At 33.1% G+C, this 16,546-nt stretch overlaps 1 protein-coding gene across 1 annotated transcript in view; it reads right to left on the bottom strand.

Moving 5' to 3' along the window:
* Positions 1 to 2,385: 2,385 nt before the first annotated feature.
* The window catches only part of LOC118737648 (5-hydroxytryptamine receptor-like), a 103,606-nt gene continuing 89,445 nt past the window's right edge, over positions 2,386 to 16,546 (bottom strand). Inside the window, exon 2 of the mRNA XM_036468299.1 lies at positions 2,386 to 2,544. Coding sequence (XP_036324192.1) covers positions 2,386 to 2,544 — 159 coding nt within the window. The remainder of the gene's footprint in view (positions 2,545 to 16,546) is intronic.

A 16,546-nucleotide genomic window follows, 5' to 3' on the forward strand; every position in this document is an offset into this window, starting at 1 on the left:
TTTTTTTTTCTTTCTGCAGTTTGGCGACTTGGCAACCTTTCTTCACTACTTGACTTTGTTAATGGAAATTAAATGAAGGCAGTTATTTTTCTAACCTTTCTACTCATCCTTCCAACATTTCTTTCTGCTACTTTGGAGCTTACTGGCACTTTTTACAATTTTCTTCTTTTCTTTTACTACTTTCATACCTTTGCCAGGTGCTTGGCATACTTTCATCATCTGCCTGCACTTCCGTTTCTCATTAAAGATTTTTGTTGGTTTTTTATTTGTTCTCTTGTTTTTTTTTGAGTCGCCCGTATTCCTCGTTTGGTTCGGTTGAAAAATGAAGCTCTATGTTCTTCATAATTGCGTATTTTCTTGCTATTGTTGTTGCTGTGTGTTTATTTATTTGTTTATTTTTATTTTTTTTTTTGTGTTCACGTTTGTATTTGTGTTTGTGCAGGCATTGAGTATTTACCTTTGTTGTTTGCAGGCTTTTAATATTCTTAACTTTAATGATTAATTGCCTTCCGCTTGACTTCAGCCTCAATAAATGCGCCGCCCGGATTTACCTTCCGTTGCATTTTAACTTTTTTTCTCTCTGCTCGCAATTATGTGTGTACAGCTTTTCCGGCTGAGTGGTTTTCTCTTTGTGTTGCTGTGCAAATCTGCTCTTCTGTTTTAAGAACTTTTTTTTCGAATTTCGGCCTCTTAAATAAGCCTTGGTTTGTTATTTTCAAGCCTTCATTATTACATTCATTATATCGAACGACAAAGATCCAACCAAATTTCCAAATATAAGAGAAAATCAATGAAGACACGACACTAGGCACCAAATCAAGGTGTATAAAAACAAGGAGTGATTGGCAACTCAGGTCTGGTCTCTTTTAAGATATTATTATGCCAAAAAATATAAACAAGCCATTAAAAATTCACAACAAATTTTTTCAATTTGACTTCATAGGATGGTTCTTCTGATGGTTCAATCACACATTGTTGAATACATTTTGGACCAAATGTAGTAAAACTGCGTCTTTAGCTTTTCTCTCTGACATATGATTTGTTTTAAAGAGATTTCGAAATTTCAAGCATATGGAAGCGTGTTTTAGAAGGTATTTGCTTGGAATGTCTTAATTGCCTTTAGTTTCTTTAATCCATTACGGCGAATGCAAAGTCGCCTGCAAGCCATTTATCGTTATTGACATGCCCAGTATTAAAGTAATGCTTTCTAGAAGCAAAAGAGAAAACATTTGCTAATTTTCTTTCGATGTCACGTTTGTTTCCAAGAAAATCGTGATTTTTGTTGGGGCGTTCCTTATTACACACCTTTCCTGGCGTCAATATAGGATTTGTCCAAGGCGAATTTATTATACAAGGTGGTGTTGGCAGAACAAAAACAAAAATTACAATAACAAATTATACGCACATTAACAATAAGTACAAAAAATAAAAATAAATTACAACAAACTATTCATTTTGACAAAAGGTACTTAAAGTATGTACATACATACATACATATTTATTGTATTTAAAAAATCAATACAAATCACAAAATATGAATAACAGAGGTCTGTAGTGGTTTCTTATTAAAGCACAATCAGCCTTGTCACAAGTTTCATTTTCCTCGATCCAGTTCACTTTTCACTTCTGGTTTCCATGTTTTTACTAAGGGCGAAATAAAAATTTTCGGGTAAATTTTTTTCGGGTGAAATTCAGGATAAGGCAGAATATCTTTCATTTTCCATAGTGTTACAGCGCATTGTCTACTGGCGTTAACTTCGTATTTCCAAAAGTTTTTCTCATTTATTTAGTCTTTAGGGGTATTTTTAAGTAAGTAAGTAGTGCTGGTATTTTTTTTAATAAAAATAAAATTTTGGGTTGACTAAATTTTGGCTTTTATTAAAAACTCTATATATAGACAAATATCGATGTGCTAGAAAAAAACAATGCTGTATTTTAATTTAGCATACCTAGATATGAAAAAATAACATAATTATTGGAGCAGGGAAACTAAGACAAATTTTGCAGGCCTGTGTTATTAGAAACAGAGAAGCAGACCCACATTAACTGTAATCATATATGCCATCAGCTAATAATATTTGTAATTCCAATTGGTATTGGTAATGATAATGCTAATGATGATGGTAATATTTAAAATAGTGTTAATGGTAATGGTAGTGCAATGGCGATGGCAATGTTAATGGTAACGGTAATAGTAATGGTATCTGTTCGTATTCGTATTCGGGTTCTTCTAAATCCTCATCTCCGCATTCGGCTTCGGGATTCCATTCGTATTTTTCTTCGTATTATTTTCTGCATATGTGGTCATCATCGGGTTCCTACCCGTGGTCGTATTTGTCTGCGTGCTCGTCTTCGTAATTCTTTGTCCTCGTGTTTATGTTCGGCTTAGCCTAAGTATTCGTCTTCTTTTTTTTTTTTGTTTCCGTCTTCGTATTCGAGTTCGTAGTCGTATTCGCCCTCGTATTCGTCTTCGTCTTCGTGTTGGTCTTCATGTTCAATTTCGTATTCGTCTTCGCATTCATCTTCATTCCTTCCCTTAGTTGACTATTGCTATAATAAAATTATTTGCAATCTCAATATTGAATCTTCTACCACTTACATATGTATAAACATTCAGCCAACGACAAGTTTGGTTGGGATTCTGAAATCAATCAAATTAAAAATGCGCTTGGAGAGCACAACAGAGCTTTCGTTGTATAAACCGTGAGGAGGCTATGTGCACATATGTACATACATACATACCTTAACCAGTCAACATCTTATATTGTAATTAAATTTTACTTAATGTTTAAAACAGCTCAATATTTGATGCGCCTACTAGTATGTAGCTGCATATATATGTACGTATGTATGTACTTATTAGCAGTTGCCACAGAAGCCAAATATATTTACGTGCGAATGTATGTATATCCTTACACTTACTCAGATGTGTAAAGATTTGGCTGACATAAACATATGTAAGTACATGCATGTATGCTGATGAGCTTTAAGCATATAAAGCGTTGTCAAGTGCCTGCTTTTCGCACACAAAACTTTTTTAATGCGTAAACAAAAAGACGATTAACTTGAGTATATCCAACATTTTACAAACACATATGCATATGTATGTATGTACATTGGCGTGTGCCGAAAATCCGCGTTTTTAGAATTGTGATTGCTAATAGCAAAAATATGGTTCATTACTATAATGTTCTAAAGGCAGTCCGTGTGAAAGATGAAAATTTTTGGTGAATATTTTAGGCTTGTCCAAGTCCACCAAAGATCAATGTGCTAAAAAAAAATAAATCAAAAATAATAAACACATTATTTAATAAAGTTTTTTTTTTTGCTAAAAATGCAATTATCTTCGAAAGTATTACAGCCTGTTTCACTAGCAATTTAAATGGAAAATGATTTTTTTTCTGTCCATTTTCATATAGAATGAAAACAAATTAAAATCATATTTTACCTAAACTGCTTTCGTGAAATTTAATCAAAGTAAGCTAAGAAACAATTTTTTAGCACTTGAACTTTGATGGACTTGGGCGAGTCTAAGATATTGACCAAAAATGGTAAATTTTCAAACAAAATTGGGTTGTTCACGCTTGCCTGGTTATCAGGTTAACTGGTTATGTGGTTGTATTTTTTATTCAGTTTACAACAATAACATACACTACAGAATAATAATTTTTTTTCGCAGATAACCAAATAACCAGGCAAGTGTGAACACCCCAAATGTTGTTAAGTTATAAGCCATCAAAATTCTAGAAACGCGGATTTTCGGCCCACGCTAATGTACATAAATACATACATACATGATATATTTGCGTTTTGAAAAAAGTTAGCTGGAAACAAATCTAATTAAGCAAAGTTCGTAAATGTCCAAGGATTAGGAAAAAAAGCAACTGTTAAGCACTTAAGGTAGCCGGGTGAGTTGAGTAGCTAAAGAGATGTGGCTTAGCTTGCTTATGAGCGTATAATATTTCTAATTCATATGTAGTATACATATATATATGTACGTATGTGTGTGAGAATTTATGTACCCTCTAATATGTTGGTTTTGATGAAAAATATTTTCTCCATTCTTCAAATTAATTTCTCTGGCCTAAAAAAGTTGCCAACATACAAAAAATATAATTATTTGCTCACTTTACGCATAAAATAAAGCTTAAGAAAAAGTTTCGCAAGTACCTAAATAGATAAATTGGAATTGTAAGAATGTAAGTATGTCTGAAGTTAAACGTAGAATCGTTTGCCATAATCCGCTATATGTGTACTCAGAAAAAACCTCTGAATTTGCTTGCAACTGTGCATAACCACCTTCGGTATCTTCCGCAACAACAAAACAACACATATCTTTGGCTATCCACAGTCGAATGTAGCACCTGACACAAACCTTCAGGCAAGCAGAGCCTTGTAACCAAGAATAAACTGCTCTTGACGTATCGCCCGCCGTATGTAAGTACATACTTTGTTTATTAGTACTCCTAGGCGTATGCCCAGCTGTTCTGTTGGCGGCTGCTAATGCCAGCTATGCAGAGCTTTGTACATAATTTACATGCCTACATACACACTTCTCAATGAAATATGTGTGCGTATTTTTGGACCTTTCTTGGAAAGTGTTGGAAAGTTTATAACGAATTCCAAAGTCACTCACCACGCCTTAAGGGTGAATGCGCGGTTTACCGTACTGTTGTTGACAGGCGGCAGTACTTGGTTGTTGGATGGGAAATGAACGAGTTGCAAATCTACAACTGTAATTACTTAGAAAACGGGTATTCTCGTGCTCGTGAATGCTTAGTTTAATTCTGTGTACATGTGAACGTGGCTCTAATGTATCTACAGTTTGATGAGTTCGGGTTTTTGCTGAGCGTGCAAAATAAGCTGTAAAGTTTTACGGAACAATTTCTAAGTACGGTTTAGGATTCGTTCCATTGAAAGTTTGTGAAAAGTAGCAGTGCAAGGTTAAGTTAAGGGGCGTGTGTTAAGAGTTCCATATCTTCACCCCGAACAGTAGTAGTTCGGTATGAATAAATGCCATCTGTGAGTGAGTGGCAGGAGTAGGGATATTTCTCTAGCCAATTTCCTTTTCCAAAGAGAAAATAAAGAGTAATGAAGGCTACATCCCGCTGAGTCAAATGGAATTGAGGAAGTCTATCGCAATCCTTTCCAGGCTTTTGGGGAAATTTAAGCTCATGTCTTTTCCTTCACAGAGCACTTTTTGACATGTATAGGCCATCGTTGGGTCATTGGTGCTATGGTACAATGGAATGTAAGACCTTTCATTGTAGATTCGTTGAGTTTCTGAGTATCTTCTGCCTTTTGCCTGTTTAACCGCCGACATTATGACTTTGGTTGAGAATTCGGGAAGCGGATCACATTTTTCTGAGACGCATCACATTTTTCGACTATATGGAGGCAGGTGGAAATAGTAGTTAGCCTACACTCTAAGAAATTTTTGTTTAAATTTGCGCATATTAAGATAGGTAACCAGTTTCCTCTCTTAATGAATGCAAATTTAAACACTGCTTGCTTACTTTTACTTATCATATGTGTGGCGTAGGACAAATTTCAAATTTGTTTTTTGAGTTTTAAACATTTATTGTTCACATTTTCACAGTTTACACATAAAATGTTTAAAATTTCCTCTAAAAAATTTTCGTTTAAATTTACGCATATAAAGAGAGGTAACCAGTTTCCTCTCCTAGTGTGTGCAAAATTAAACACTGTCTGTTTACTTTTACATATCATATTTGTCACGTAGCGCACACAAGGGATGGGTTTTGGGGGTAAATTTATTATGATATAAGAAATTTTGATAGAAAAAATTTTCTTTTCCATTTCTAGTGCGTCATTTTGTAAGAATTTTTCTTTTTTCTTGAGAGCTCTTTAAAGTTTAACTGCGAATGAAAGCATTGTCCTAAAAATATGCAATGCATACTCACTTACTGTTGGTTTTTACACTTTACAGGCTAAAAATGTTTACCACTGATATGTACTTAATAAGCATTCGAAGATTTAATTTGCTAACTTCGAATTCGTTCCACCAAAATGAGCTACATGATAAAAATACAAGTTCAGTTAAATTTTCGTTATTCGAAGTATTAAAAAATGAGAAACCAGAAATCGACGAAAATGAATAAAAAAGTGTAAAAATTTAGTGAAGTTATTTAATTTATTTATATTAGAATTTTTTTGTAAAATTTTGTATTACTTTTGAAAGTTGAGTGCATCCTTAACCGTTAATTTTTTCATGATTTAATGATCGGATCTAAACCAAATTACGAGACGACCCTTAAGGTACCATCTTTCCCGTAAAAAAAAATAATTATTGGAATCGGTTCACGCGGTGCAAAGTTATGCGGTGGAATAAATTAAAGAAGTAAAAATACTCCGAAGAATTGATAACCTCCCCTTTTTTGAAGCCGGTTTTAAATAGTCTGAGTTCTTTGTAAATTTTATGTAAATAAAATGCAATTGATGATACTTAAAAAGTTTATTTATTTATTTCATACTGTAAATAAAACTTTCATAAATGTATTTTAAAGAGCGAATTTTCAGTATTTGCTGATGACATATATTTAGAAGTATAAACCCTTTCCCCCCAAAAATATATTCCTGCGTGCGCCCCTGGCACTTAGTATTTATTAATTGTAAAAAATATATTTTTACTTTCAAAATGTTTGTAATTTTAAACATTTCATGTGTATATTTTAAACAACTCATGTTCAAAACCAAATCTTGAACATCTTGTGCGTATACTTGAACAGATTCTGGTTGAAAAATAAACACTTTTCAGTAGTAGTTTTACATGCACTTTTTAGAGTGTACTCTGAATTCGCTGAAACTTGACATGTGCTCCAATTTTACTTAGGAATAAGGAAATTTTGTAATTAGAAGATAATTACCACGCCCTCCACTCTTGCGGGCGAAAACATTAGTTTTTATCCGATTCCGATGAAATTTAGTTTTTACTCTCTCTTTTATTAGAAAACCATAATTCTAAAACATGGGATAGGTTGGACCACTAAAACGTCTACAGCTCGCAAAAAATTGTGGGTCCAATCATTAAATGTGAAACCGAAAAATCAAGAAAACCGAAAACTACATATATTTGTACAGTTGCTCAAAAAAATTTAATGATACGCAAAAAAATATATGCAATTCTCTACAATATGCGTCTCATTTGAGGACCTGACGAATCGGTACTCACACTTATTTTTAATAAGAATCTTTACCATCTACCTTTCCAAGTCATTATTTTTTTTTTTTTATAAGAAATAGGAAATTACCAAATAAAGGATGAATTCCTGTACCTGAATTAAAAAATTGTATACCGTGGAAAAAGAAACACTTGCATCAATGGATTCAGCACCAAATGCAAATAAACTGACTGATGAAAATGTGCCGTTTGCTGGGAGGAGGGTGGGGGGGGGGGGTGAGGTAATGATGGGTAATTTTGTAGTTATGTCTTTTACTTTCGAGTTGTGCAGACTCCAAACGATGGTTTTAGTAGGAGCGTTCTCATGATCCGCTTGGTATCACGACCGGCCCACAATTTATGTGCCTTGGTGTGCTTGTGGATTTACTGGCATCAACTTGAATGTAAACTACTTATATGATATTACTCTAAATGCGACTATGTGGATACACAATGTAACGAGAGTTGCTCCTAAGAGGATTTTGCGCTTTTCCCTACTCTGTAATCTTCCAAAAAATACTATTCTTCTGAAGCACTTGGCACACCCAGAAAACCTCTACAAAACGATTTCTCTTTCGTAAGCAGCTGGTCTAGAAAGAGTGGACATAATATTAATCGCACACGAAGACTTTCGGTCTATTTTTTGTTTATAAAATACCGCCTCTTCTGTACATGTTCGAAACATAGTTTTTTATGAGGTCACGTATAAAGAGCTGGCGCAAGTATAACATAATAATGGCACTAGCTAACCAAGAGGGCTGTGCAAAGTTGCAACCAGGGTACTCAATTCAACCTAAGCTTCGAATCGCAATAAAAATATTGCACAAAAATCAAATCGAATGTTTTCTATTTATCGACTATCGACAAATCCCCACATTCGAGGAAGCTCGCTTTAATTTCGTATGTTCGAATTCTCGAAAATGGGATACAGATGGTCCAACGATGGGTATGTATACCTAGGTACATATGTACATACATATGTATTTGTTGCATTAGCTTTGAAATTTGGAGTTGGATTAAGCTAAGTTCAATAATACTTACTTATTCAAAAGAATATGATTTTATTAAAGCCGCCCACCGATCTTAATACGATTTTCAGAATTCACGTGCGCAAATCCTTCCCACTTACAGAACTGAGTTTAGCGCACCAAAAGCATTCCTTTTTTGTATCTTACTGCAAAATGCATCACTAATGGCTCGAATCAATGGAAATTATGGCCCTTAATGAGGCAGTATGCTAATAATGCATAAAATGGGTGAGAAGAGAAGCAGGCGAAAAGTCGAAAATCCGCTTTTTAAAACATTTCGTATATTATTAGTACGGTATGTATTATTGTGAGGCTGTAGGGTCTCACATGCGTAGTTATTCATGCATGTATGTATGCATTAGACTGCATCACCAAAAAAATTTGCGGTTTTTCTGACGGGATCGTAAAATTTATTATATCTGAAGACTTTCACCAAAATATTTCTGAAAAATATTAAGATTTACGCGAGCTGAATCGATTTGAAAATACCCCCAAAAAAGGAGTTTTTTATGAATAAAAATAGGTTTTTAAAGGATTTTTTGAAAAAAACGTCCCCTCAGATGAAAAAACAGTTAAGAAAATCTGCATAAGAATATTAAATTTTTTTTTCAACGGAATCATAATAATGATATTATTAACCTTTTTTTCCAAGACTGACGTAAGGAAATCTTTAATAATTATGCCAAAACTATATTGAAAAAACAAATACCTTTCCAATGATACCCCATAAGTCTAAATCGGCAAAGTATTGGTTGAGTTATGAGTCTTAAACCAATCTTTGAAAAAAGTTCAAAAAGAGCAAAAAATCTCATTATGACTCCGTTGAACATTTTTTTTTTTTAATATTTCCTTATGTAAATTTTTTAAGCTTAAACAGTTTTATTATCTAATTTATAAAAATCTAAAAAAAACTATCTTTATTCACAAAAAAAACTATATTTTTGAAGGCGCTTTTAAATTAGTTCAGCTCACGTTTATCTTAATGTTTTACCAAAATATTTTGGTGCAAGTTTTCAAATAAGTATAATATATTTTATAATTCCAATATAACAACATAACCGTCTTTTTTTTTGTATGGGCGGTGATGCAATCTAATGAACATATGTGTACATATACGTAAAAGCTTTAATGTGTTGATTGCAACCTCAATCGCATGCACAACTGAGATATACCGTTTCCCACACACTCGTATTTTGTCTTATTCCCTGTAGGGAAACCCCGAACTGGTGAACCAAATTTGTAGTTCCGTACTAGATCTTTATCGGCAAAAACGAACCAGTCCGATAGTAACTAGATCGCCACCAGTTCAAAAGCAGCGATATGTGGTACCTTTTAAAAACAATTTTAGAAGTCTGTATCTAAAATTACGAATTTAGAACTGGTTCAAAACTATAGAAAAAGGGACGCAGCGGGGGCTTGTTTACTTTAAATAGATTTTTGTTTGGCGGGTTTTTCGTTCAACTACGCTTTCAGTCTGCACGTCGCAGATGCTTTTTCATTGTTTGGTAATACAAAACTAAAATTTGTGTTAACATCTTAACATTTTGGGAGCTTCTGGAATATAATCAATAACAGTCAGCACCTCTGCAAATTCAGCTACAGCCAAAGGTATGTAAACGTGTTTTAAAATGCAAAATTTAATTTACATTCATTCAAACAAATTTGATTTCAGATTGAAAATACATTTCTCTGCAAATAATTAAAAATTGCTACCATGGTAACCCAAAAAGAAAACATCTTGTTACTTTTTTCGTTTACAACTGGTTCTGAACTATAGAAAATGGGGTGCAAAGCGAACTAGATCCCATATGTCGAATTTAGGGCTGGTTCGGAACTATAGAAAAGGTAATGCAGCGGGGGACAATTTCCAATTCCTATGACATCGCCGTGTTAAATTCGCCAGTTGCTTGCATGCAAAAGAGATTTATCGCAAACTAGTAGTGGTTCTAAATGTACTAGAAGCGCACCAGTTCAAAACTAGACATTTTCCCCACAGGGATTTCCGATAAGTAGGTAGGACCCCTCTTCCTCCTCGGTTGGCAAATGGGAACTACCTTTCCTCGCTTACACATACGAGTACGATGGTGTGCGTGTGTGGATGAGATAAATTTAGCCAGAAAACGCTTCAGCTGATTATTCAAATTTGATTCATTTGAATGCAGACTGTTTTTTTTATTTCATTTGATTTGTGCGCACTCTGCGCTGGTGCTTATAAATGTGAATGGCACTTGATTGGCTAAACACACGCATTTCGTCACCCGCAAGGCATCTTCGCATTTAACACTTTCTTCTTACCACAAAAGCAGCGTCGCACAATTTCATTTATCTTTCTAGATCTGTATTTCGTGCTGAGTTTCTGCGCATTTTCGTACATAAATACAAATACCTATTTATTTAAGTGTGTTTTTGCGTGTTGGCGGCCGATGAGAAAGGACGCCCTGTGAATCTGTAAATATGTTGGCATTTTAAAGTTCGCCATAAATTATGCTTATTAGCTAATTTATTTTGGCTGACATCTTTACGTCCTATTTGCACAATGAATTTCATTTCATTTCGTTTCATTTGCTCTGCTGCATTAATTTTCTCCTCGCACCGCATAGACACATGGGTTACATACATACAAACGAGCTCGCATACTTAAAATACTTTTCGCCGAATTGTTTATGTGGCTGCACGCGATTTCCTTTCCTTGCCAAATCTATTTAGTGTGTGAATGAATGTGTGTGCCATGAATTTTGATGACATCTTTTGTTTGCATAAATTATTAGAATGTGTCTGCCTTTTGTGGAATGCGCTGGAAGGAATCTAACAAAAAATGTCTTTAAGGAAATAGCGGAAAAAGGGTTGTGTTTTTGTAATTGGCTTCTGCGGTAGCGAGAAATATCCTATGAATGAGATTAAGATAGCTACATATACATATAGACATACATATATTGCGCCACATAATGGTTACAGAGAATAAATTAGCTGTCGTCGCGTGGTTTCTGTTTTAGTGATGTAATATTGTAAAATTATTTATGATGAATTCGAAATGTCCACGAAAACAATGGTCTCTCCTATGACTGCATCACTACAAAAAAAAAATAAAAAAAAATCGGGACTGTATTTCCATGGGAGTTATAAAATCTATTATATTTTAAGACGTCTACCATAATATTTCGGAAAAATATTAAGATTTACGTGAGCTGGACCCATTTGAAATTACAACCAAAAATGGAGTTTCTTTTGAATAAAAGTGGTTTATTAAATTTTTTTTTGAAAAAATCCCCTCTATTGACAAAACGATTTAAGCTTAACAAATTTGGATAAAAATATTTTTTAAATATTTAAAAAAGTTTTGAAAGGAATCGTAATAATGAGATTTTTGATGCCGTTTTTTTTTAACTTTTTTTTGTAAAGGGTTTAAAGAAAAACTTGAATAACTGAACCTAAACTTTTCCGGTTTAGCCTTGTGAGGTATCATTGGAAAGGTATTTTCTCAACCTTTCTTCGCTAATAAACTCCTTCAAAGAGAAGAGAAAGGTAGAAAGAATGAACTTAATGCAAAGTTGAACTAAGACGTCTTGGTATTTGAAAAGAAAGGGAAACGAATGTCTTTTTTTTTGCACCAAAATAAAAATAGTGGAAAATACCTTTCTAAAAAGTCTAAGTGCGAAAATCTCATTATTATGATTTCGATCAACATTTTTTTTTCAATTGTTTAAAAATAGTTTTACTCAAATTTGTTAAGCTTGAACGGTTTTGTCAATTGACAAAAAAAAAACATTTTTAAGAAACCATTTTTATTCATAAAAAAACAGAATTTTTGGAGGTGTTTTCAAATCGGTACAGCTCACGTAAATCTTAATATTTTTCCGAAATATTTTGGTAGACGTCTTAAATATATTAAATTCTATAATCCCGACGAAAAAAACGTAACTTTTTTTGGTGATGAAGTCTAATATATACGTCCAATTTTCAAAAAATCAGAAGAAATAGTAAACCTTCACAAATTCCTTTTCTCATGACTCAACTCTACTCGACAACTACTCGGTTAAACCATTACTTATAAGTATTTGCACAAATGAACAGATTAGAGTTTGAAGTTTATTTTATTTGAGAATTGAGGGTTAGTAAAATTATCTTTATACAAATATTTGATACTTTTATTTTTAATAATACTGTGGGAATGCCAAAATATCACAAAAATGCCGACTTAAATTTAATTTTGGGTCGTAGGTTACGGATCTGTATACCGTTTTTCTTGATCATGTCATCCTTCCAAGATATTTACATTTTAAGTTTGCATAGTGAATAAAAAAAGCAAATTTTAGGAGGGAAAGTATCCAAAAATAACAGGCATTTTATTATTATTTTTTTTTTCATATGTAAAAGCCCTGTTCTTTTACAAAAAATTCAAGCCATTAATGAAGAGAATCGATGGATAAGAACGTTTTTAATGAAATACGGAATGGCAATACACATACATTAGACCGGGTCGGGCCCCATCCCCTTCTAGTTTGAACGCTTACTTTGAGAGGACCTTAATGTCCTTGGTGAGTCCTAAAAACAACCAAATCGAGTGTAATAGTACATTGTTGTAAAGTACTGTATATCTTTTTATGATTCTTTTAGCCTAGAGTGCCTCCTTAACCTACTAACTTTATTTCTACCGCATTCATACAACTTTACTCTTCATAAAATTTATAATTTTAGTAAACGATGTTTTTTCCCTTGGTAGCCTTCAATTAATAAACAGAAGAGTTACAGTGACTGGAAATTTCTCTTTCAACTGAAGCAAATGTTGATGTTGATGGGTAAGTCATACGCCGTGGCATACTGACGATTTAAGCTGGCAGACAAGTAATATAGCAGGGAGTGGGATCAGTGTGGACTTTGGTTACTTTATACACGGTCAAAAATTTGTGTTTAATTTTTAAACCGAACTGAGACTGCCGCCTTTTTTAATCTTTCATAGTCTACTGTTTAAACCAGTCAATAATTTTAAGCAATTTTTATTATATTCTGGCTTAAATTTTAGTCCAAACTGCCGAGAAAATGATGTTTTCTATGAAATGATGTTTAAAATTAAAATCAAAAAGTTCGTGGTTGTGGCCTATATTTGGGCCCTGTTTGTATATAAATCAAACCAAAATGTTTTAGATCTGATATTTCTAGGTTTCTTATATAGAAAATTTTGTTTAAAATCTAAACCGAAATAGAAAACTTTGGGTTTAAAATTCCCTAGGTGCTATCTTTTTTTTTAAACTTGGAAGAAATTTTGGCTGTTTGAGGACTCGCCAAGGATGAAAATTTGTATGACCTCAAAGTCCTCTCGAAGGTATCTTAGAAATTAGGAGGGATAATTTAAAACTTATTTTCGCTCATATTGCATACAAAAACAAAAAAAAAAAACTCATTGCGTATCTTCATCTCACCTTTACCAAAAATTTTTGTCGTAAATTGAATTTAAGAACAGGCGTCAACACCGATGAAACAATGACAAAAATTCTTTAATTTTTCAAATTTTCCTCTGTCAAAGTTGGAATTTTTTTTTTTATTCAGAAATAAAAATGAATGTATCTTGGGGAAATGACCTGATCTAGAAAATGCTGTACCGAATTAGGTTTACTTGTCTAGGAGCTTTCTGTGTTATCATTAAAATTTGGAGGCCGGTGTAATGGATCTAAACAACTAAATTAATTGGTTTTACCAATAATCTGCGGCGATAAAGATGGCAGGTGTCGGAATCTTGGATTTACTCAATTTCATTGTGTCCCTTCTTGACAATCTTGACCCAAAGCGGAACTTACATTGGCCAACTATTTCTCCGAGTGAAAAGGTGAAGCATTATATGCACCCCTCCTAGCCTAACTTAATCTAATACAATTTTGTATAAACTATAAACCTTGAGTCCAGTTGTCATGGCTGACGACAAATAATACTAACTGAATTCAAATGTTTGAATATTAAATAGCGTATATTTACAATGCATACAGCGCAAACTTACCGATCCATAATTTTTAATGAACTTCAAGTTTTGCCAACTTAATTTTTAGACTTACCTAGAAAAATAAGAAAAGAGAGAAATAATGTTTAGTGCTTTGTGTAACTTCAAATATGATGGGGACAAAACAAAATATCCAATAAAAAAAGATAAACATTATAGAATGAAGATCGAAGAAATTTTCAAAGTATTTAATATTCTTCACAGAAACAAAAGAATTTATTTCTATCACATAGAAAGTAATGTCTAAAGAAAACTTACTCTCCATAAATAAAGTCGACTCTAAAGTTAGTTGCTGCTTTTTTGACATAAGCATATTCCATTGAAAATTATGACAAAAAGCTGCAACTAATTTTAGATTTACCTTATTGGCTATGAATTGCCATATTTTCTTCATCATATCGGCAACTTCTCAGAAAATTGTTTGTCAAAATCCCATTATAAAAATATAATAGTTTCTATAGTCACTGCTTCGCCACGGGATTTGAGCTGATGACAGAAGTGTCTAAACGAAACGAGCAACAGTAAGTAGAAAGATATTTTTTTCCTTTAATTTATCGCGGGCGTGATTTTTGTTATATATTTTTTTTTATAAGATGTAGAAGTTCATTTTTGGGGCAATCATTTGTTTTTTTTTTTTGATATTTAGATGTTCCAATATGCGGTCGACTGTTTAATGTTGTCAAACAAATTGAGGCACCTGCAATTTTATTCTGATATAAAATGGCAACTTTGCGAAATTTTCGTTTGAAAGCATCCGTATCTGTGTATAGTGGTTGCTCAATTTTAGTTGTTTTCGCATTTTGTTTTACTTCGACAAATGTGATGATGAAGAAATACATGATAACGATTAAGACAAAAAAATTAAGGCAAAATTGAAGGTAAAAACAAAAATGAAAACAATGAGAAATTTAATGAAATTCATTAACGAAAATATATTTATGTGAAGTTTTGACGTTGCCGAAATTTATGTTTATCGAAATTTATCGAGCTATCCATGTTTATTTATTTATCGCAACGTATCGAATTATTCAAAATAGAACAATGTTTACTGAGTTGTCGAAATCTATAGACACTGAAACTTAGTTGTCAAAATTAACGGATAGCTATTGAGCTCAAAAAATCGATGGTGTTATTGAAATTTGTCAATTTAAAGAAATTTATCAAGTTATCTATATTAGCAAATTATCATTGTTTATAGAGATAATGAAATTTAGCGAGTTATTGCAACGCATCGAGTTCTTTCAACTTACTGAGTTACCGATATAGATTTAACAATGTATTTGTAATTTTCAAAATATATCGAGTTATCGTATTTCAAGGTTATATAAGTTTATTGAGTTAGGTATCACAGCTTTTTCATATTTTTTCTGTGTTACCAGAGTGTAACAAGTTGTCGAAATTTGTCAATGGGTTTTGAAAAGTATGGAGCTATGTAAATGTACCGATTTATACAAAGTTTATCGAGTTATCGCTCTCATAGACGGACGCTGTAAGCGGACATTTTCTATTAGCGGACGCATTATTGGCAACGACTAAACGGACGCGGACACTCAAATATGTCTAGTTATAAAAAAAGTCTTCCATAAGCGGACGCGAAGCTGCAATAAGCGAGCCATTGAATCATGAAGTTACCGAAATAAATCGAGTTAACGAATTTTGTTGAATTATCGGATATGGATGAAATTGCCGACATTTATAGGCAATCTGGAATATATCCAAAGACCTTGAAAGATATAAAAAAATGTAGTCACGTTTTAGTATCAAAGCAGGAGACTTCCGGTAAGTAATTTCGTACCTTATAAGCAGCGAATGGGTTTTTAGAACCTAAAAACCTATAAAAGAGGCAAAATAAGATAATGAAATAGGCTGGAAAAGGCAAAGTAAAATAGCAAAGAAGGCAAAAGGAGGCACTAAAAAAAGACAAAAACATAAAAATAACATTGGTTTACAGGAAAATAGTTCAACGGACGCCACTACATATCCAATTCCTATATAGAATTGCTTGCTGATTCCGAAAATCGAGTTAATTTTTATTCCATGGGTATTTTTTCAAGATATTTTCAGGTGTACATGGCGTATGAGTAACATTCTTTCCTGCAAATTTTTCTTGCAAAAAATCATTGCGCTTTTTCATTTGAGTTCTAATTACTTCTTTATTTATCCATCGCTTTTCTTCATTATCAACTTGATTTTTTTTTTTTTGTTATAACAGAACAGGCTTTAGCACAGCCTTGAATATACCAAATGTGCGCTCGACGTGAGTTGATACACGTGGCGCCGAATTTAAAAATATGGAACGTTTGAAACTTTTCAGGAATAAGGGCTTTTTCCTCGCTAATGGCAAAAAAA

Source organism: Rhagoletis pomonella, unplaced genomic scaffold (genome assembly GCF_013731165.1).
Source record: "Rhagoletis pomonella isolate Grant_MI unplaced genomic scaffold, Rhpom_1.0 Rhpom_scaffold_00004, whole genome shotgun sequence".
In the NCBI taxonomy this organism is placed as follows: Eukaryota; Metazoa; Arthropoda; class Insecta; order Diptera; family Tephritidae; genus Rhagoletis; species Rhagoletis pomonella.